The sequence below is a fragment of the Petromyzon marinus genome, chromosome 69, assembly GCF_048934315.1.
Source record: "Petromyzon marinus isolate PM22_M1 ecotype Great Lakes invasive population chromosome 69, UKy_Petmar_22M1.pri1.0, whole genome shotgun sequence".
NCBI lineage: Eukaryota > Metazoa > Chordata > Hyperoartia > Petromyzontiformes > Petromyzontidae > Petromyzon > Petromyzon marinus.
The window spans coordinates 841,475-864,238 of record NC_133735.1 but is presented as its reverse complement, the minus strand read 5'-3'; the positions used below and the strand labels follow the sequence as shown (position 1 = coordinate 864,238).

The 22,764-nt window shown below is 44.4% G+C and overlaps 1 protein-coding gene across 1 annotated transcript; it reads left to right on the top strand.

The window, feature by feature from the left end:
• Window positions 1-5,914: 5,914 nt before the first annotated feature.
• Window positions 5,915-22,764, top strand: LOC116957056 (chymotrypsin-like elastase family member 3A). Its single transcript, XM_076055094.1, has 4 exons — window positions 5,915-5,966; window positions 8,117-8,247; window positions 20,525-20,758; window positions 21,570-22,764. Exons 1-4 carry the CDS (start codon window positions 5,915-5,917, stop codon window positions 21,801-21,803), a joined length of 651 nt encoding a protein of 216 aa, XP_075911209.1. The 3' UTR covers window positions 21,804-22,764.

Here is a 22,764-nt window from a genome sequence, read left to right as displayed (position 1 = left end):
AAGCTTTCGTGACTGCAGGAAGCCATACTCTTTGGTTCTTTCGGTAAAGTCACATAGGTAGAAATAAAAACTAATGAAACAAATCACGACGTTTCGATTGCAACACAAGCGATGTTCATCAGGTGGGACAACCACAGCAAGAAAAATGCTGAAGTCGGCGGAAGAGCTGCTGTGGCAAGAGGTTATATAGCTAAGAGAGGGGGGAGGAGGCAAGGGGGAGGGAGAGAGAGGGGGGGTGTGGGGTAGGGGAGAGGGGGGCACGTGAGCGCTGGGGAAAGAGGAGTAGGAAGGTTGTAGAAGAACTGAAAGAGGACGTGAGGCTGGGGGGGGGGGACATGGGCGGGGCTAGCAGTAAACCAGCAGGTACGATAGAAACAACAACAACAAGTTAAGGCATTGCCTGGTTGATAACATCCTTCCAATGATTGTTCAATTTGTATCCATCTTCTCGGATGAAGTTTTGTCTATGTTTATATATCTGGATGGCTTCATGAACAAACGTTTGATAGTAGCCCGAAGGTTTGCAGAGTACCTTGGTCTCGGAAAAAAACAATATCATGTGAGCCCATAGCATTATAACAATGGTCAGCTACGGCAGAGGTATTGGTTCTGCCATGTTTCAGATCTGCCTTGTGTTCGCGAACACGGTCCGAGACATGTCGTTTCGTTTCCCCAATGTAACTGCTACTGCAGGTACAACTCAGTTGTAGACTCCAGGGAATTGCATGTCAGGAATGACCTCCTTCACAAATGGGATTAGATCACGGATTTTGTGTACTGTATTGAATTGCACCTGGATCTTGTGTTTGTTTAAGATTTTGGAAATATTTTTGGTAATACCTGCTATGTATGGTAAAGTGATGGTTTTTATTGGATTCTCAGGAGATTGTTTATCCATGGTTGGAGAATCAGCTTTGAGAATAATGTGGTCCGAGTACCCATTCATCTTCAGGGCTTGGTGTACGTGTTCGAGTTCACTGGCTAGGTGGTGTTGGTAGGAGATGCAGTGGGCCCTATGGTGTAGTGTTTTGATGAAGGAATTCTTATGTGCCGGATGGTGGTGGGAATCAAGTTTTAGATAGGAATCTGTGTGGGTGGCTTTCCTGTGGACAGAGTGTCCCAACGAGTCATCAGGCCTCTTCTCAATCAGAACATTGAGGAACAGTAGCTTACCAGCCTTCTCCACTTCCATTGTGAATTTTATGGATGGGTGTATGGAATTGATGTGGTTGAGAAATGGGTTCAATGCTGGAAGGCCATGTGGTTAAATGACGAAAGTGCCATCTACGTATCTCTTCCACAAGGAAGGACGTAGGGGGGATGTCTGGATGGCATCTGTTTCAAATTTCTCCATGAAAACATTCGCTATCACTGGTGATAAGGGGAAACCCATGGGGGTCGTAGGAAGGCGGACGTTCCGAGGGCCGCCATCGAGGAACCCGACAGCCTGACTGGATGTGCCCCGGCAGGCCGCAGTTGTAGCAGATGACCCGGCCGCTCCTGGACTGGGATGATGAAGACCTCGCCCGTGGCCGGTCGTCCCTCCGCCGATCGCCAGCACCCCGATAGTCGCCAACCCGCTGGTGTAGCGAGCATGCAGGAGCAGGCTCGGTCTCCGCGCAGGCCTCTGGCTCTGTGGAGGATGTGGCGCACGCCACCAACACCCTGTCGCACTGCAGGGTTTGCAGTGCCTGGATGTGCCTGGCGATCCGGAGTGAAGACACCTCATCATCCTCGGTGAGAAGCACGGTGTGGAGGTCTTTCTCTACTCCCAGCCTCTTTTGGAGGACCAAGGCATCAAGACCGTCATGGTCCATTTTAGGGAACGCGGCCTTCGCTAGCGCTAAAAGCACGCTACTGTAGGTGATAGCCGACTTTCCCTCCCTTTTACATCGTATGGCGAACTTTTGACGGGTGTTCAACGGAGGCTCACGACAGCCATCATCTGGTCAAACGCCTGGATGAGGGTGGATCTTTCAGATGGCGGGATGGCGAGGAACGCCGCCAAGGCGTCGTCGTCAAGGGTGGCGGGCGGCACTCTCAGCGCGTCCACCTCTGTCCATCCCGCTAGGTCGGCATTGGTGAGAAACTGTCACTTAAACGCTACCCAGTCGCCGCTGGCAGCAACAAATTATTTATGAAGGGCAGTCGGCGGCGGAGCGGCGGGATGTCCATCGGTGAGGACAGCTTTGCTTCGAGCTTGGCGGGCTCCATGCCATCGGACAAACGGCTTCGCGAGCGTGGGCTGCGCGGTCGATGTTCCCGCCCTTTGTGAAATGGCGGTTGAGTCGCTCCGTCCAGACGATTCAGCCGCTACCTCCTTCGCAGCTCGGTGAGGATAGAGGACGCGGTCTGAAGAAGCTCCGCAAGGCGACCGTGTGCCTCTCTGACGAGGCGCCACGCACTCCAACAGCGCTCTGCTCCGCTGGCAGCGCCTCCGCTCCTTTGTCGGCGGTCGTGGGTGGAATCAGCTCCTCATCGTCTTCATCATCCGACGCCCGTGTACGAACTCTGCGACTGTCTACCGCTAGGTATTTCTTAGGAAGTTGGCCAATTCCGACACCAGTTGTAGTGAGTACAACTGTATCGCAGACGTTGTCTTAGGGAGCAACACTTTATTCAACTATTAACACAGCATACTACAGGGCTATTAACACAACATACTCAATGGTGGTGCCCACCTAACTACTCACACTATGGCGGAACTAGACACGGTTTCACTATCCCGGTCCGGACCACAAGCTGGGTCCCAGACTGTGTGACTGGAGGCTTCTTCAAGCTTGGCATGGATGGATCTCCTGCCTCTCCAACAGTAAGAACCCCAAGCCCCTCTCATGGCCCCCCTTATATTGGGCTGCGCTGGGGCTGGCTCCGCCTCTCGCCCAACCCACCTTCTCGATCTCTCTCGCCCTTGCCCAAAGGCTCTCGAGATATTTTCCCGGAACATGTGACCACCCATTGGCCCCCTCCACTGGTGGCCCCCCTCCAGTTTCATCCGGTCGTGTGTCCCCAAGTCAGCCAGAGTATCATGCCCCCAACAGAACCATAGCTGGCTGATACTCTCTTGCTTTCTCAACAGGAGCCCACACCGCACGCTGTGCGTGGTGCCATCGCGCTTAACCAGCACTCACCCAAGCCCCCACAAGGGCTGGTACTACACCCCGTGTCCGGGGTGTACACACAATGGTATGCCTCCCACCGTGGCCTCGCTGGCCTGGCACCACACAGTGACATTCCCAGTCACTACCATAGTAACTACTGAGTCTATAGTAGTATCCACTGACTATAGTAGTAACTACTAACGCTCCAGTAGTATATATTGACTCTGTAGTAGTATCTACTGACCCTATAGTAGTATCTGACTGTAGCAGTATTTACTGGCAGTAGTGGTATCTACTGACTCTATAGTAGTATATATTGACCGTAGTAGTATCTATTGACCGTATAGTAGTATCTGACTGTAGCAGTTTTTACTGACAGTAGTGGTATATACTGACTGCAGTAGTATAAACTGACTCAATAGTAGTATCTGCCGACTCGATAGTAGTATCAACCAATTCTATAGTAGTAAATACTGACTCTCCAGTAGTATCTACATAATCTATAGTCGCATCTATTGACTGTATAATTATTCACTGACCTTAGTAGTATCTACTAACTCTACAGTAGTATATACTGACTCAATAGTAGTATCTACCAACTCTATAGTAGAAATACTGACTCTACAGTAGTATCTAATGACTACAGTAGTACCTATGGAATTTATAGTCGTGTCTATTGAGTTTGTTTGTAGAATGTTCCATTCCAGGTAAAGTATGTACCAGGGCCTGTACATCAGCATTCAATCCTTCAATGATTAAAATGGTATTGGGCATAGGAACTTTGGTGAACAAAGAAATTACATCAAAACTAATGAGCAAATCACCTGTGGACAGTGAGATGTCTTTAATTGACGATACCAGGTGAGCTGAGTTGAGTAAAGAAGAGGTGGTCTTACCAGTAAATTGTTGCAAGGTTTTAGACAGATATCGGGCCAGTTTATAGGTGGAGACAATAGGACGAAGGGGTGTACCTTCTTTATGGATTTTTGGTGAGCCATATAAACTGGGTGGTCTAGCAGCAGAAGGTTTTAAGGAAAACTGTTTGGTCTCTTTAATTAATGAAGCTGAATCAGTGATGATACTGTTCGTTTTTGCAACGAGGCTATTGGTGGGATCTCTTTTAACTTTTTTATGCCCATTTCTAAACCTTTACAAACAGTTTGCCTTTGGAGGCTAACCCCCCTTTTCCTGATAACGACCGATTGTGTTGCGATCGAAACGCTGTGGTTTAATGTTTTTACTTTTATTTACTATTTTACTGAGAGAAATAATAAGTCAACATTAAAGACTGCCAGTATGCTAACTCAGTTTTATAACTATTGCTACAGTCTACATTATAGACTGCCAGTACACTCACCGAGGTTAAGAACCAGTCTACAGTCTACATTATAGACTGCCAGTATGGTCACTGAGGTTAAGAACCAGGCTACAGTCTATATTATAGACTGCCAGTACACTCAGCCAGCTTAATGAACCATTTCTACAGTCTACATTACAGACTACCAACACACTCACCAAACTTACAGGTTACAGTCTACATTATAGATTGCCAGTACACTCACGTCGATTAAGAACCAGGCTACAGGCTACATTAGTGTTTTGTTTTGTATTACTTAATTTTTTATTTTATTTTCATTATTTTATTTTTATCACTTCACTTTTTTATTATTATTTTTCTATCTACCTGACTTTACCGAAAGAACCAAAGAATATGAATTCCTACAGTCACAAACGTTTTAAGTATTTGCTTACTCTGTAGCAGTATCTCCTGACTACAGTACCATCTACCGACTCTGCATTAGTATCTCCAGAACTCTCCCGAACTCTACAGTAGTATCTACCGACCCTATAGTCGTATAAACCGACTCTATAATAGTATCTATCGACTCTATAATAGTTTCTAGCAATCATTGAGGACTTGACCCAACAGGGACTGAATTCTGATGTGCCAACTTTGGTGAGGCACTGCCTCACCAACACTTACTTCACCTGGAATAGTACATTCTACAAACAAGAGGAAGGTACCCCAATGGGTTCTCCCTTATCACCATGGAGGATGAGGGCGACCGTTTCAAAATCAATTAATACATTAGCGTCACTGCTAAATATATAACCCAAGTATGGACTCGCTACTTATGTCAAGGACCACCCCAAAACATCTCTGTAATATAGATCAGCATCAGCGACACCACAGTGGTCAATGTGTACAAGGCGCCAAGCATGGAATGGCTTTGCCCTGCAATGCCACCACTACACCCAACAGTCCACATTGGGGACCTCAAGATAGATACACCCTGCAAGAGTGTGAATCTATACAACTCATTGACCTAAAAGTAAACATGTAACATGTTGCATCTTGCGTTAAATAAATAAACTTGCTTTGACGTGAATGGGTAACCATGATGCAGCTATGTTTTGTATTTGTCGAGCTCAGGACACACAATGAGGGAGAGTTGTGATTGCACCACCACCGATTTGTGAACGCATCATGTCAAACAACCCAAAGCAGTCGGAATCACGAAGAGAATCCACCCACTATTGTAAAACACGAGGATGTATGGACTGTATTGATCTCAATTCAGTATTATCTGCATAATAACACTGAACGAGGCAATGTGCTTATGCAGTATGCAAATTCATAGACACATGCAATGAAAGAGTGTCGGAGATGGGGGTGGACGCTGAGAGCATTGTGACAGGGGGTATTGAGTGAGATTAGAGGAGGTGAGAGGAGAAGGAGGCAAGGGTTTAAATAGCAGCGCATTCGGTGGTAGTGGACAGACACGAAAACCCAGAGACCTTCATAGGCAAAGATGCGCACGGTGAACATCCTCAGCCTTCTGCTGGTGCTGCTGCTCAGTAAGGGTGAGTATCTCGCAGACTCACACACTATCGCTCCCCACATAGTGGGGAGCGGTGGTGTAGCGGTTAGCGCGCTACGCTATGAACCTGGCGACTCGGGTTCGAATCCCGCTCACGGCCAACACCAGTGACGATTATCTGAACCGGTCCCGGGCCTCCCCTAGGTCGACTCAGCCTCAAATGAGTACCTGGTGCGGTGTGTAAACATTACCACTAGGGAGACAAAGGCGGTCGGGCGTGGTGCTGGCCACCCACCCCCTCGTGTACCGTTCGGGCCTTCATAGGTGCTCGCTAACAGCACTTGCCCCTACAGTCTGTTAAGGCTATACGGGGGATCTTTGTCTTTGTATCTCGCAGACTCACAGACTCACACAGACAAAGACAATCGTTCGAATATAGCCTTACTGGTGTTACCCCTGAGCGGGAAATCGAATTCTGCTTCATAGCACAGAGTTCTAACCGCTACTCTATCGCTTTCCCTAGACATATGCACACAAAGAATTTAGCAATTTTCGAAATAACGTAATCAGCCAGTCCATGCGTTAATTGTGTTTTGACCCAACCTCTGTGCTGCATTATATTGTTTCCAAATTTTACTAAATCTTGTTCGATTTGATGTGCTTCTCCATTATATATCTGCGGTTCTGTATTTCCTCTCTCTCTTAAATTTAGCTCTTCTATACCTGATGATGATTGCTTGCATTGCAATCGAAACGTCATATGCTATTATGTAATTTTATTATTATTTCTTATTTCTACGTGACTTTACCGAAAAAAAAACAAAGAGTAATTCCTGCAGTCACGAAAGCTCCAAATCAAGTTTAATACACACACACACACAGACAGATTCAAACGCGATCACACACATACATTGTGTCATATATATACTAAGTAACTTGCACATACATTTACAGACACTCACACACCACTTAATTTCTCAGACTTATAGGTACAAACGACACGAACACACAGAAAGACTCAAACCAACTTACACGCAGACAAACAGACACTCACAATGACAAAGATTCCCCCATATAGCCTGTAACAGGCCATATTGGGGTAAGTGTTGTTAGCGAACACCTATGGAGGCCGGCACGGCATACGAGGGGCGGGTGGCCAGCACTACGCCCGGCCGCCTTTGTTTCTGTTTCACTCCAGCGCTGTCCTCGAGACAGTCTGGTCCCTTCACCTGATGAAGGCCGCTTGTGTTGTGGCCGAAACGTCGTGATTTTTGTTGTTTATTGTTTTACCTACGTGACTTTACCGAATAGAACCAAAGAGTATGGATCCTTGCAGTCACGAAAGCTTCAAATCTAGAATCGCTTTTGTATCCCAAGTGGCGATGTTTAGACACCGCACCAAGTACTGGTGTTGGCCTTGAGAGGCAATCAAAATTGTATCGCCAGGTTCGTAGCACATTGCGCTAACCACTATCCTACCACTCCCGACTCACAGACATACAAAGGCAAAGAGCCCTCGTATAGCCTAAACAGACTGTAGGGGCAAGTGCATTAAGCGAGCACCTATGAAGGCCGGAACGGCACACGAGGGGGTGGGTGGTCAGCACAATGCACGGTCGCATGTGTCTCCCGAGTGGCGATGTTTACACACTGCACCAGGTACTCATTTGAGGCCGAGTCGACCTAGGGTAGGTCCATGACCAGTTAAGATAATAGTCACTGGTGTTGGCCGTGAGCGAGAATCGAACTCGGATCACCGGGTTTGTAGCGCAGTGTGTTAACCACTACATTCTCACTCCCCAATAGACATACACACATATAGACATAAACATACGTATGCATAAACACTTTTTATACTTGGACTTGGCGAAACATCTCAATCTTGGGCCACAGAGCTTGGGAAATTGTTGGAGATTGAGTGTTACCCTTCCAGCACGCACTGGTTTTCTCCGGGCACTCCAGTTTCCTCCCAAATGTAGAAACACGAATTTAAGGAGTTGGTACAACATACCAAAATAGGACCACAGAGCTTGGGTAATTATATAATTATTACTGTCGGTACTGGCTGCTCTTCCCACTTGTCTGTTGTTCCGCGCACCTCTAATTCATCGTTTCTTTAATAAATAAAAAAAACTGCACGCTACACATTCTGAATTATGATATTAATATCGCCTTGTTGTCTCCGTGTCCCAGGTTTTATCTCAGCCCAGGAGGATGGAGCTGCGTTACTGCGTAACCTGAAGCTTCAAGGAATCAAAATAAACCTCCAGCAGGCCCGCATCGTCAACGGTGAGGACGCGGTACCCAACAGCTGGCCCTGGCAGGTGAGAGTACATCAACAAAACCTCCGGGGTGCAGGGTGGTGACATGTGCCAGTGGGACTGCATTCGCCGCTTGTTACGGAGGTCCAAGGGTTCAAATCCGTCAGGCCACCCTAGTTAAATGCTGTCGTATGTTTTACAAGTTAAATTCCAATAACAAGTGTAAATCAGGAAGCATTTTCAGGTTAATTTACCGTTTACCAAAATGCCAGTGTAATTTTGGTAATAAATGCACTGATTGTGAGTGGCACCATTGTTTAAATTGCCACGCCAGGAGATGGAATAGAATTGATGGCCCGTGGATGGCAGGTTCTGTGTGCTAACCTTTACATGGTGAATACTTTTAGTGCTGGTTTCTCGTCGCCAAGTTTTTCGCAAATAACCCTGTGAGCAAAGGGACATAATTTCTCTTGGTTAAGTTCATCGTCGCAATTTCAGCTTCATCCTCGAGTTTTGCTTATAGTTTAGAGATGCATCGCAGCCCCCCCATTAAAGACAAAGGGACTGAGCTAAAAAGTTCACACTTTGTTGAATTTTAATCAAAGCTTGTTAAAAGTATTTGCGGCACTAAACGCAATGCATTGTTTAAGCTGCGTTTCACAGCCGCGTGTGTTCTACACGTGTACACATCATGCAGATGCAGTACTTCTTCCTCTTTTTGTAAACACAGCCGCTGAGCACAGGCACAAAGTCCCAACATGTCAAGAGGTCAGCAACAAACAGCAGCGTGAACGAGCGGTTTTGTATTGAGCAATGTTGTTATTATAAGCGCTTGGGAACAGAGACAATGATGGGAGGGAGTTCCAAAGATGAGTGCGAGCGAAATAGCAGAAAGTTTTGTGTTTGAGTGGGTGAGTGAATAGGTGGGTGAGTCAGAGGGTGGCATGATCAAGCGAGTTTAATGTATTTTTGTTATAATAAGATCATCTGTATAAATTTAACACTATGGCTTTCACGACAAATGGTATGATTCATAATTACGTGTGTGTTATAAACCCTCCTCCACCCAGCACAAGCAACAAATAAAGTTATCACGTGAACAAAAGTGAAATTGTATTACTGCTTGTCACAACAATGCCATGTAGCCAGAACTGTTAAAAAGTCCTCCAGTCTTGGACCTTCAAGAGACAGTGTGACGTCATTAATGTGCGGCCACAAGGGAGCATGGAGTGGCAGGAATTATGTTTTTATTTTATTTTACAATATCTCATTTTATATATGGAAGTATAACGTGATGAAACAAGTACAATCACGTGTACTTCATGGCAATGTTAGATTATCATACATGACGTGAGATATGTTATTGAGGTAATTGCTTTGGTGACTGCGTAACAACTCAAATAAAATTGTTTTGATCCTTAATAGTATTCCAGTAGTTTATCTGCGATCCTTCTGTGCCACTTGCTCGTGGCATTGCAACATGAAATCAGATTGAAATTTCGCATGTGCTCTGATATGGTAATTGCATGCTTTACAACATTGCTTGTGTTGAATCACACTCAAGCATTCTAGATTTGAAGCTTTCGTGACTGCAAGGATTCATACTCTTTGGTTTTTTCGGTAAAGTCACGAAGGTAAAATAAAAAATAAAATAATATAATATAATAATAAAACAACTAAATTAAATCACGAAGTTTCGGAGGCAACACAAGCTTCCGTCTTCAGGTGGAACAGTCACAGCAAGATGCAGCTATATTATATTATTATATTATTTTATTTTTATTTTACCTACGTGACACTCAAGCAGTTAAAAAATCAGCAAACTACCTACGAGCACACCCGTTGACTTGAATTTGTCCAATATTGTCACATTCACTCTTACAACGTCAACGTCCCTGATGTTATTCTGCGTTTTCATCCTGAAGTCAGCTATCCATACTCAAGTCTTTTTTCAGGGTCCTGTAATATATATTTTGCAGGTACCAGTCTCAAATGGGTAGAGTGATGATGAGCTAACTGGTGTAGTCCACGCCCCAGGAGCTGATGCGACCATTGGCTGAGACAAAAGCAGCTCCACTCTCCATTTGTGCCCCTTGACGCCCCCTATGGAAATCAACATTACAACCTCGATATTAATTCAAATGTGTCCACCCTGGATATCTGGAGAGAACATCACTGGGTTGTCTTCACCCTACTGGTCCTCGTAAACAAATCCACAAATTACCTAAAGTACCAATGAGTTCCTTTAACTCCTTCCTGTAACTTCAGAAGTGCCTCCTTATTCCCACTAAAAATTCAATTTCTTAAAACTTTGTTTAGTAAAAGAGTCTGTCCGTGTTGCTGCTCCACGATTCTGGAATTGCCTTGCTGCTCATGTACAGCTCGGTACCCCTCCCTTCACTCCCCCTCTTTACTTCCCGATTAAACCAAAACTCAGAGCTTTATTGCACCTATACTTAACTTTTTTGTGGCCTCTTGCTATCACCATTTCACTCGTTTTTGTTGGTATAATATTTTTTTTCATGACCGTTACATTCCTCGTGTATTGATAAACAATTCGTCAGGATTATTGAAGTGTTTTGCCTTTGTTTTGTTATTGCTGTACTCGCGCACCACGGATCTCCCGTGTAAAATTGCCAGGAAACTGGCTAAACAGGACCACCCATGTAAACAATAAAATAAATTCAACACTTCATCTGTATGTATTTCTATTGATCTTTGTGGGCTCTATGCATATATATGAGTCTCGGTGTATATTTATGAGTCGCTATATATCTCTATGTCCCTCTATGCATCTTTATGTGTCTCAATGTATCCCTATGAATCTAGAAGGAAAATATCCAAGAAACTAGATGAACGGGATCATTCGTAAAATAAATCAAATAAGCTCTAAATTCATGAACAGCAGAACGAATCAGCTCCAAAACGGATCTCTCTGGAAACGCCAGAGATGCACCACGTGGTTTCCCTGGGCCCCTGCTGCTCCACCCAGCAGTCTGGTGGCTGAACACAGCATGGGTGAAAATCACCCTATGCTATATCGTACGAACATCATCATGACAGACAAATAAATGCTTGCTGTGCTTTTGTGATATGAAACAGATTATCACGTATATTGTGATGTCATTGCAGATTTCACTCGCGACTGCATGGTTTCCTGAAAGTCCTAATGATATCTACCACACGTGCGGAGGCGTCCTCCTCAACAGTGATTGGGTGCTGACTGCTGCCCACTGCATCGTGTGAGTGACCCATTCACTGAAGATACCACACATTACCGCCTATGTTTTTCAAATGTGATCCTGTGACGCTAAGACGTCACGTCTAACGCCTGGCAAAATCTCAGCCCAGTGACTAATATTAATTACTTATCCAAGAAAGATGGACTGCGTGGTGGCTGGTCCGTTTCCAGCACCACTCACTGATTTCTCTCACCACGGCAAAGTACGGTGCAGGGAAATTGGCGGTGTGGCACACGCGAGGACACATCAGGGTACGACAAAGCAACGTGGAAGCTTTTTTTTTGAAATTTTAACAGTTTTACTCTTTGCTTGCATAGCTCTGCTTTAAACTATGGTAAACTCAGCCATACCATGACATTAAAGAGTTTACCTACGCAACACCAATTTACATCGGGATGTTTGGCTAACCTGGAGGAAACCATGCATACACATTCCAAAAGAGAACACCAGTCGCCATCCATCATTATGTGGTGATGACACCACGTGCTTGTGCCAGGGTAGGTGCACTCTCACTGGAAGGTCACGGGTCAAACCTACAGAAGGTGTGATAAATATCTGACTGAGATTACTGACAGATGCACTGCCTGTGCTCCCAACTGTGCCAACCAGGAGTATTCTCTGCCTGCATTGTTGTTGCAGGGCGACTGCCTAAAAGTCGTGTTAGCATCTTCTGCGTGCCTTCTTCATAGAGGCCGATATTGACGTCGCTGGCACCACTTGTCGGCAAGTCCACTCAGCTTCACATCCTCCAGTACCAAATCAGTCAATCTCCATCCCGTGCGGTGCCCAATTATTCCCCCCTCTGCCCGGACAAACAGAAGCAGCTTGGGCATATGGTGACCTCAGCCAACGCAGCCTCGTCCTCTGGAGTAGCTCGCTGATGTAACTGTGCCCCAATATCTCAAGGATGTGTGTGAGCTTCTCAAACAATCTAGTCTGATTAAAGCCTCAATCTATAGCACCAGTGCAGATGTTCCTTTCAAGGGATCCGAGTTTCATCAGCATAGAGAAGGGAGGGCATAATCTTGACTTAAAGCTTTCGTGACTGCAGGATTTCATACTCTTTGGGTTTTTCGGTAAAGACGATTGCTTGTAAATTTTGATTTAAAGCTTTCGTGACTGCAGTAATTCATATTCTTAGTTTTTTCGGTAAAGTCACGTTGAAGGGAAACAACTAAATAATAAAATATATATAAAACAATAAAAAATTCTCACGACGTTTCGACCATAACTCAAACGGTTGTCTTCAGGTGTGTTGGTTTGCATGAATGTATTTTTAAACGGCGCATTTATTTATAAAAAAAACACACTTATAAAAAAAAATGCGCCGTTTAAAAATACATTTATGCAAACCAACACACCTGAAGACGACCGTTTGAGTTATGGTCGAAACGTCGTGATAATTTTTTATTGTTTATATATATATTTTATTATTTTGTTGTTTCCCTTCAACGTGACTTTACCGAAAACACTAAGAATACGATTGCTTGTGTTGCGATCGAAGTATCGTGATTTTTTTCCTCTTTTTTCTTCTATCTACGTGACTTTACCGAAAGAGCCAAAGAACAAGGGAGGGCATAACTGTGGCCGAGAGGCCTCAGAGCTCTGCATAGAGGGATTGGCCACATCTCTGCCACTACCCCCACTTGCCACTTTCACCTGTTCAATATTCGTAAAATCCGTCTCCCCATCTCGCTCTCTGCTGCTAAACTCCTACTGAACATCTGTGAAAAAGAGCTTCATAACTCATTCTTTGGTTCTTTTGGTAAAGTCACGTAGACAGAAAATAAATTAAATAATGTAGTACGACGTTTCGATTGCAACGCAAGCAACCGTCATCAGGTATAACTAAATTTGAGAGAGAGAGAAAACACAGACACTGAGACACACAATTCTAGATTTAAAGCTTTCGTGACTGCAAGGATCCATACTCTTTGGTTCTATTCGGTAAAGTCACGTAGGTAAAAAATATAAAACAAAAAAATCACGACGTTTTGGCCACAACACAAGCGGCCTTCATCAGGTGAAGGGATCAGGCTGTCTCGAGGACAGCGCTGGAGTGAAACACAGCCACGCTCAGACCGCGACCTTTAAGCTGTGTGCGAGGAAACAAGGTGCATTGACAAAGTAATTAGCATAAAAAATAACATTTGATTGGCCGACTTAGCATAGAGGTGGTGTACATGAGGGTGCACATGCCGGTTGGCGCGGGGGGGGGGGGGGGAGTTTACCTATTGATGGTGTGAAAAGGGAATTTAAGAGCTGCGAAAGTTTGGGGTACCACTACTTGAAAAATATACTGTACCATTGAAAATTAGTTTAATGTTTGGTTCGATTTAGAACATCTTTCCAATGGTTGCTTAATTTGAAACCATCTTCTCGATTGAAATTGTGTCTGTGCTTGTAGATCTGAATTGCCACGTGAACAAATCTCTGAGAAAAACCCGTGGGTTTGCAAAGAAACTTGGTATCGGAGAAAATTATATCATGATCACCCACAGCGTTGTAACAATGATCAGTTACGGCAGAAGAATTCGTTTTGCCGTGTTTCATATCTGATTTGTGCTCGCGAATTCGGTCAGAGACATGTCGCTTTGTCTCCCCGATATAGCAATCACCGCAGGTACAACTCAATTTGTAAACCGAATTCGCGAGCACAAATCAGATTTGAAACACGGCAAAACGAATTCTTCTGCCGTGGCTGATCACTGTTACAACGCTGTGGGGGATCACGATGTAATTTTCTCCGATACCAAGGTTCTTTGCAAACCCACGGGCTTTTATCAGAGATTTGTTCATGAAGCAATTCAGATCTACAAACACAGACACAATTTCAACCGAGAGGATGGTTTCAAATTAAGCAACCATTGGAAAGATGTTCTAAATCGAACTAAACATTAAACTAATTTCAATGGTACAGTATATTTTTCAAGTAGTGGTACCCCAAACTTTCGCAGCTCTTATAAATTCCCTTTTCACACCATCAATAGGTAAACACCCCCCCCCCCCCCCACGCCAAACGGCAAGTCCACCGGCACGTACACCACCTCTTTCCTAAAATCCGCCAATGAAATGCTAATTTTTATGCTAATTTCTTTGTCAGAACACCTTGTTTGCTCGCACACAGTTTAAAGGTCCGCTGTCTGAGCGTGGTTGTGTTTCGCTAAATTATCCTGTTTGATGAGTACTCGGTGCCTCGGTGAATGTATATGCTCTGACTTTAACATAGCTATTTCTGTGACCAGTTACAAGCTAATCACTCAGCTATTCTAATGCTAAATTCTATGCTAATTCCTTTGTCAAGGGGTACCTCTGCGGATGTGTATACTTTAACTTAGCTATTTCAATGAGCCATTTCAATGCTAAATTATATGCTAATTCCTTTGTCAAGGCGCTTTGTGTTTTTCTTCTCACACAGCTTAAAGGTCGTGATCTAAGCGTGGCTTCCCCCACTCCAGCGCTGTCCTCCAGACAGTCTCGTCCCTTCACCTGATGAAGGCCGCTTGTGTTGTGGCCGAAACGTCGTGATTTTTTGTTATTTTGTTTGTAAACCCCCAAGCGCGTTACTCCACTACACCTGTATCCTTCCTCTGATTTTCGTCTTTGGTGGAGCGTAAGCCACCACTACCACTATTCCTCGCCTCCCATTTATGGGGTGAGGTGAGCCCATTGTAGCCTGGGACTCACAGCTTCCGAGAGTTCATCGCTACGCTCCCATACCCCCTTCATTCTTTTGTTTTTGAGAATAGTTACTCCATGTCGCAGTTTTCTGCACTGAGTGAAGGACGGTCCATCCCAAACATCAAACACTTACTATCACACTCTACAGGGGTGAACGTACAAACTCCACACAGAAAGCACAGCTTCCGTCCGGTGTTTCCGAAGCTGCATTGGCTTCAGGTTGCTGAACGAATACATTATAACGTCTCACTCATTACACACAAAGTGCTTGCCATAAATGAACGACAGAACCTTGTTGATCTCATCAAGGAGCATAATCCATCATATAAACTCTGGTCATCCTCGCAGTGGCTTTTGGGTAAATCTAGATTGGAAACCCATTTCTTAATAACTGCTTTTAGTGATTAGTTTGGTGTCCTTCCCCCGCACTTCTGATTAGAATGGTTGACTACGCACAGTCAGAAAGAAGTTCAACATACAGTACAAAGGCCCACGTGTGGACACTTTGCCACCTGGTCACCCCATGTCTTACCTAGAAACCCATAAACTTACACAGACAGAGGCGTGATTAAACGCAGATTAATTAATGGTCTCAATGCGATCACCAATGACTGTACAAAAAAAAAACATCAAATACATTTTGGATTTTTACTTAATTTCGCTGAATTACAGCTCTCATTAAAAAAACAATTGGGTCGACTGTCTTGCATCAGACATTTCGGCCACATGGTAGGGCCGGAGTGAATGTGGGTTTTTGTTTTTTCTCAAAATGAAGAAATGTTATTAAGTGAGCATCTGATCCTTGTACCTCATTAATCATTCCAATCTCCTGATGCCTTTTATCTCCAACAGCACAAATTATTCTCAGTCCGTGCTTCTTGGAAAACAAAATTTGCATCTATTTGAAGAGGGACAACTTCATGTGCAAATCAAGAATATACACGTTCATCCGAAATGGAATGCATTATTTCCAGAATATGGGTACGTATATACACGTATTGCCCATTGGTCAATCCACTGTTGTATGAGGGCGTTCTCACACCTATGCGGGCTGTGTAGGTGATATGGGCATACAGCGTGGGTCCGTGGAGGTGGGGAACATATTGTTCTTCCACTTTTAAAATTGTTAGATAGTTGATTTTGTGTTACTGGTACCCACGTGCAACAACACGGAAAAGAATAATTAGTTACAACTGGCGGGAACTGGTTTGGGCAGTGATGCGCAAACACTACGGACTGCCACACTCGCCCTCGTGTAAACGACTGGGAGGGTATTGCTCACCTGTGAGGAGGACGCAGCGCTCACACTCGAGTTATCGTCACGCAACTGAAAATTGCAATGCGTGCCATCTCAGGTATGCTGAGGTCGACGCCGACCCAGTCGCTCCCAGTGCTTACCCACTCCATCGCAAATCTGTCGTGAAACACCTTCGAACACATAGGGACATAAACCCAGTGCCTAAAATCATATCACTCCTTCTGGATAACGAGCAGCCTCACTCCACGCCACAAATACAAATGAAGGCAAGAGATCGAAGCAAGTCTAGACTGTGGCCAATGTAAAAAAAATAAACATCACATCGAACCTCCCGGTTTAAACTTTCCACGTCGCCAATGGTCGACCATCAACCGAATCAGGACCGGGCATGGCCGATGCGGCCATCTGGTGCACAAATGGTTCATCAAAGATTCGGCGGCCTGCGAGTGTGGCCACCAACTCCCAAATGATCGACCACATTGTGAACAGCTGCTGTCTTCACTCCTTTAAAGGTGGAACGGACGAGAACCACTCCGTGTTTGAACAGACAATTGAGTAGATAACAAATGTAGATTTACATCTTTAATCTTCTGCTATGAATCCATACAAAAGAAGCAGAATAAGGATTGTATAGAGCAATAAACACGTGTTTTATATTTTATTAACTAATAAACAAATGGAGCTGCCATATTGGTCCAATGGTTACCACATTGGACTTGTAATCCAGAGGTCCGCAGTTTTATTCCATCTCCTGGCGCGGCAGTCGAAGAAATTGACATCTTGCTGAATGGTCTCACCTCTACCCACTTATCAGTAAAATTGTATACAGCGCAATCGATCGGCAGGTCCCATGTGATGACATTCAATGTGGGTATATCCACCTCTCCCCACCTCACATACAGTGAGGGAAAAAAGTATTTGATCCCCTACAGGTTTTGTACGTTTGCCCACTAACAAAGAAATGATCAGTCTAGAATTTTAATGGTAGGTTTATTTGAACAGTGAGAGACAGAATAACAACAGCAAAAATCCAGAAAAACGCATGTCAACAATGTTATAAATTGATTTGCATTTTAATGAGGGAAATAAGTATTTGACCCCCTCTCAATCAGAAAGATTTCTGGCTCCCAGGTGTCTTTTATACAGGTAACGAGCTGAGATTAGGAGCACACTCTTAAAGGGAGTGCTCCTAATCTCAGCTTGTTACCTGTATAAAAGACACCTGTCCAAAGAAGCAATCAATCAATCAGATTCCAAACTCTCCACCATGGCCAAGACCAAAGAGCTCTCCAAGAATGTCAGGGACAAGATTGTAGACCGACACAAGGCTGGAATGGGCTACAAGACCATTGCCAAGCAGCTTGGTGAGAAGGTGACAACAGTTGGTGCGATTATTCGCACATGGAAGAAACACAAAAGAACTGTCAATCTCCCTCAGCCTGGGGCTCCATGCTAGATCTCACCACGTGGAGTTGCAATGAGCATGAGAACGGTGAGGAATAAGCCCAAAACTACACGGGAGGATCTTGTCAATGATCTCAAGGCAGCTGGGATCATAGTCACCAAGAAAACAATTGGTAACACACTACGCCGTGAAGGACTGAAATCCTGCAGAGCCCGAAAGGTCTCCCTGCTCAAGAAAGCACATATACATGCCCGTCTGAAGTTTGCCAGTGAACATCCGAATGATTCAGAGGACAACTGGGTGAAAGTTTTGTGGTCAGATGAGACCAAAATTGAGCTCTTTGGCATCAGCTCAACTCGCCGTGTTTGGAGGAGGAGGAATGCTGCCTATGACCCCAAGAATACCATCCCCAACGTCAAACATGGAGGTGGAAACATTATGCTTTGGGGGTATTTTTCCGCTAAGGGGACAGGACAACTTCACCGCATTAGAGGGATGATGGACGGGGCCATGTACCGTCAAATCTTGGGTGAGAACTTCCTTACCTCAGCCAAGGCATTGAAAATGGGTCGTGGATGGGTATTCCAGCATGACAATGACCCAAAACACACGGCCAAGGCAACAAAGAAGTGGCTCAAGAAGAAGCACATTAAGGTCCTGGAGTGGCCTAGCCAGTCTCCAGACTTTAATCCCATGGAAAATCTGTGGAGGGAGCTGAAGGTTCAAGTTGCCAAACGTCAGCCTCAAAAATGTAATGACTTGGAGAAGATCTTCAAGGAGGAGTGGGACAAAATCCCTCCTGAGATGTGTGCAAACCTGGTGGCCAACTACAAGAAACGTCTGACCTCTGTGATTGCCAACAAGGGTTTTGCCACCAAGTACTAAGTCATGTTTTGCAGAGGGGTCAAATACTTATTTGCCTCATTAAAATGCAAATCAATTTATAACTATTTTAACATGCGTTTTTCTGGATTTTGTTGTTGTTATTCTGTCTCTCGCTGTTCAAATAAACCTACCATTAAAATTATAGACTGATCATTTCTTTGTCAGTGGGCAAACGTACAAAATCAGCAGGGGATCAAATATTTTTTTTCACTCACTGTATGTGTTCAGTATAGTAAAGTGAACCAAATATCCTATAGAGCTCCTTCTAGTGGCGGCGCTTCCACCAGCAGTGGCATGAGCAAGACCTTTTAGGTCAAACCCTTACGTTGGAACTCAGAAATAATGGCAAATGTATCACGAGGTGGCTTAGATTAGGTGCCTTGCAGTGAATGGGTTCGTATGCACCATGCGACTTGAATGATTCTGAAAGCGATGACCCGTGTATAGTTCCTCATGCACTGTTACTGTAAAATCCGCTTCCCCTTCGTCCATTGTCCACTCACCGTGTCCCCCACCACCCCATGCCAGGTTTGACCTTGCATTCATTGAGCTCAATGAATCTGCGCCGATCACCAACAAGATCCAACCTGCGACCCTGCCCTACCCAGGACACATCTTGTCCAACAACCCCGAGTGTTATGCGACCGGCTGGGGAAGTCTGTCAAGTAAGGACTAAACAAACAAAGCATTATATTTGGTAATGTCTGACTTTTCAAGGATCACAAAGGTCCATCGTGGTTCTCCCTTTGTATAAATAATGCCAGCACAAAGCAGTTGCGTTCATAAATACATTTTTATGCTCATGATATCACTCTATATTTCCCTGAATCTTCTGTCCTCAATTTACAAAGGAAACTGCAATATGATTGATTTATTATCCTACATAACCTAATAGCTTAACACGTAGGCTTCCGCGACCAATATCATCCATAATAGAGGTTATTAATAACGTGAATATCAAATGTACTAAAACAACATTTAGATTAGCAGACAATGTGCCTCCCTACACATAAAAAGATGAGTGTTGTTTTAGACATCTCATCAGCCACACGTCCTTCTTGCAATATATAATTTGACCAGCATTGGTTTAAGCAATTCTGACTGCTGATAAGACACAGAATGTCGTCAATGTTCCAAAGTTTTGATTGTGTGGAACTAATGCTGATGAAATGATGGAACTGCAAAGAGTGAAAGAAAGTGTGGTTGATGAATTTGGAAATGTATGTATTTAATGTCGGTTGCCTTTTATAGAAGTATTAATTCCATTAGGTTATCCAAAATATAGGTTTTTGGGTTAGACCGCGTAAATATTTACTTCTATTAAAGGCAACCGACATTAAATGCATACATTTCCAAATTCGTCAACCACTTTCTTTCACTCTTTGCAGTTAATATTCTTGGTTCTTTCGGTAAAGTCACCACGTAGAAGGGAAACAATAAAATAATAAAAATATAAAACAATAAAATTCAGGTTTTTACACCTGATGATGATTGCTTGTGTTGCAGTCGAAACGTCGTGAGAATTTTATTGATAACGACCGCTTGTGTTGCGATCTAAAAGTCGTGGTATTTTTATATCTTTTTTCTATCTACGTGACTTTACCGAAAGAACCAAATCATTTTTTTTTAATTTGGGACCACGACGCTGGCATACTGTTTTCAAATGATGTTATGGGATGATTAATGTGCACTGTGACACAGACAGAGCCTAGAATGGTAAATACACCTTCGGTTATACCCAAGGGGTCCTGAAGATGTCGGACCACAAACCTCTTCAATAAGATGCTAGCACGCTACGGCTGGGCCATGTCGTCGCCCCTACGTCTTTTAATGACAACACCACAACAACACTAATTTTTCTTTTGTATTTGTCACATTGATTGCATTTCATCAGCCGATGGCCCATCGCCCTCCACTCTTCAACAAGCGAAGCTTCCCTTTGTCAGCTACGCCAAATGCAGCAGCAGCGAGTATTGGGGGACCACAGTGAAGCCAAGCATGATCTGTGCAGGGGACAGCCTTCACTCTACTTGCTACGTGAGTGTAATAGTTATGGACACTCTTCATGCAAATACATTATTAACAAGAGGACGCTGGCTTTGTGTCAGTCATCAGAGGCCATTGCAATTCCAATGCAGCAAAACACCTACGAGTCGGATTTCGCATTTATCTGCAGCAGGTTGGCTAAATTATATCTTAATTTCACATAGCCTCAACACAGTCTCCGTGCGAGGAAGCCATGCCTATCTGACACTATGCTTGCCACGTGTGTCCAGTGAATTGCAGCTCTCTGTTTGTGATCGTTATATAATCTCAAGCGCCACATGTTTTCCACTATAACTCCTCTGCAGCGTTTTTACTGTGTTCGTGAAATATTATTTTCATGAGTGCACTGTGGGATTCTTGAATTGCAGGGCAACACGCTTGAATGGTGATTACTGTACATAACCGCACGATGCCAAGCAGCACAAAATAAACCGAACACAGTGTATCACCGTAGTTTTAATGACTATCTTTGACAACATTTCAGTGTTTACGGTAGAATGCATTCAAAATGCATGACAATGCAATTGATTTTCGATTTAAAGCTTTCGTGACTGCAAGGATTCATCTTCTTTGGTTCTTTCGGTAAAGTCATGTAGAATGAGATTAAAATAATAAATTAATAAAATAAAATAACACAATTGAATTCTCACGACGTTTCGGCCACAAGAAGGCCACTTGTGTTGTGGCCGAAACGTAGTGAGAATTTTATTGTATTATTTTATTCTCATTCTACGTGACTTTACCGAAAGAACCAAAGAAGATGAATCCTTGCAGTCACGGAAGCTTTAAATTGAAATGTCTGCGGTTCCTTCTCGTGCCTCCACACCTTGCATATTCCCATGCGCTACATGAATGATGCTGTATAAAACTAAGTCATTGTTGCTATTGTCACAATTGTCCTTATATGCAGGGAGACTCGGGGGGCCCCCTGAACTGTAAGACGGACAGAGGGTGGGAGGTGCACGGCATCACGAGCTTCGGGTTTCCTACCAGCTGCAACTTTGACACAAAGCCGAACGTCTTCACGCGCGTGTCCGGCTACAGTGCCTGGATCACCTCCATCACGGGGATGCAGTTCCCCACGACGGTGCGTAACTCATAACGAGACTGCGCGTCTCCGTACGAGTCTGTGCATCTCTTTTGTCTCACTCACCTGCTCACTCACGCATAAAGAAAATCACTCACACAACTGATTATCACTCAACCGCTGATTCATACGAAGAGTGACTCACTCACTCAACTCAAGCCCCCACTCTCCATCTCCCGCCCTCTCAACTCCTTTAGACGCGCATGCACAGTTGGGCAAACAAACACTGAGACATACGGTAGACACGCAGGCATGGAGATACATGCAGAGAGATCCACAAACAAGGAGAAGAACAGAGAAACAGGCACAGGAGGCTCGGAGAGACACACAAAGACACGGAGACACATGGAGACATATACAGAGATAAAGACACACACCGACGTAGATAGAGTCACACAAACATGAATACAGACAAAGAGACGTGGAGATACACAAAGCTATACCCAGATAAGTGGAAGCACAGACAGACACACGCAGAGGCACACACAGTAACAGAGACTCACACAGGCACGAAATGCCTGTAAGCAGTCGGGGATATTCTCGTCACGAATTTTTGCAGCGCCACTTGATTTCCTTTATTTTTGTGAGGTCAGTAGAAGAAGAGTATCTCGAATTCTCAGCTACAATGCATCTCCACGCACTCATCCGGGCCCAAAGTGAGTGAGCTCGAACGTGAGTGCCATGGAATGAAAAAAAATTGGGAAGCAGTGCTCTAATACTTAGTTAATACATGGCTTAACTCAAAGAGGATATGTGGCCCATTCTATGGAGGAGACCTGGCCCAGCCCAAGCAGATGACGTGGCCCAGTCAATGGAAGAGCCGTGGCCAGCCCATGGAGGAGACATGCCCTAGCCAATGGAGGTTCGAAGAAAATAGCAAATTCCTCAAGTTTTGACGTACGATTTGAGCACTAAGCTCAATGTATAATTGTCCACAGCGCTCATAGAGAGAGAGAGAGTGAGCCATACAGAAAGT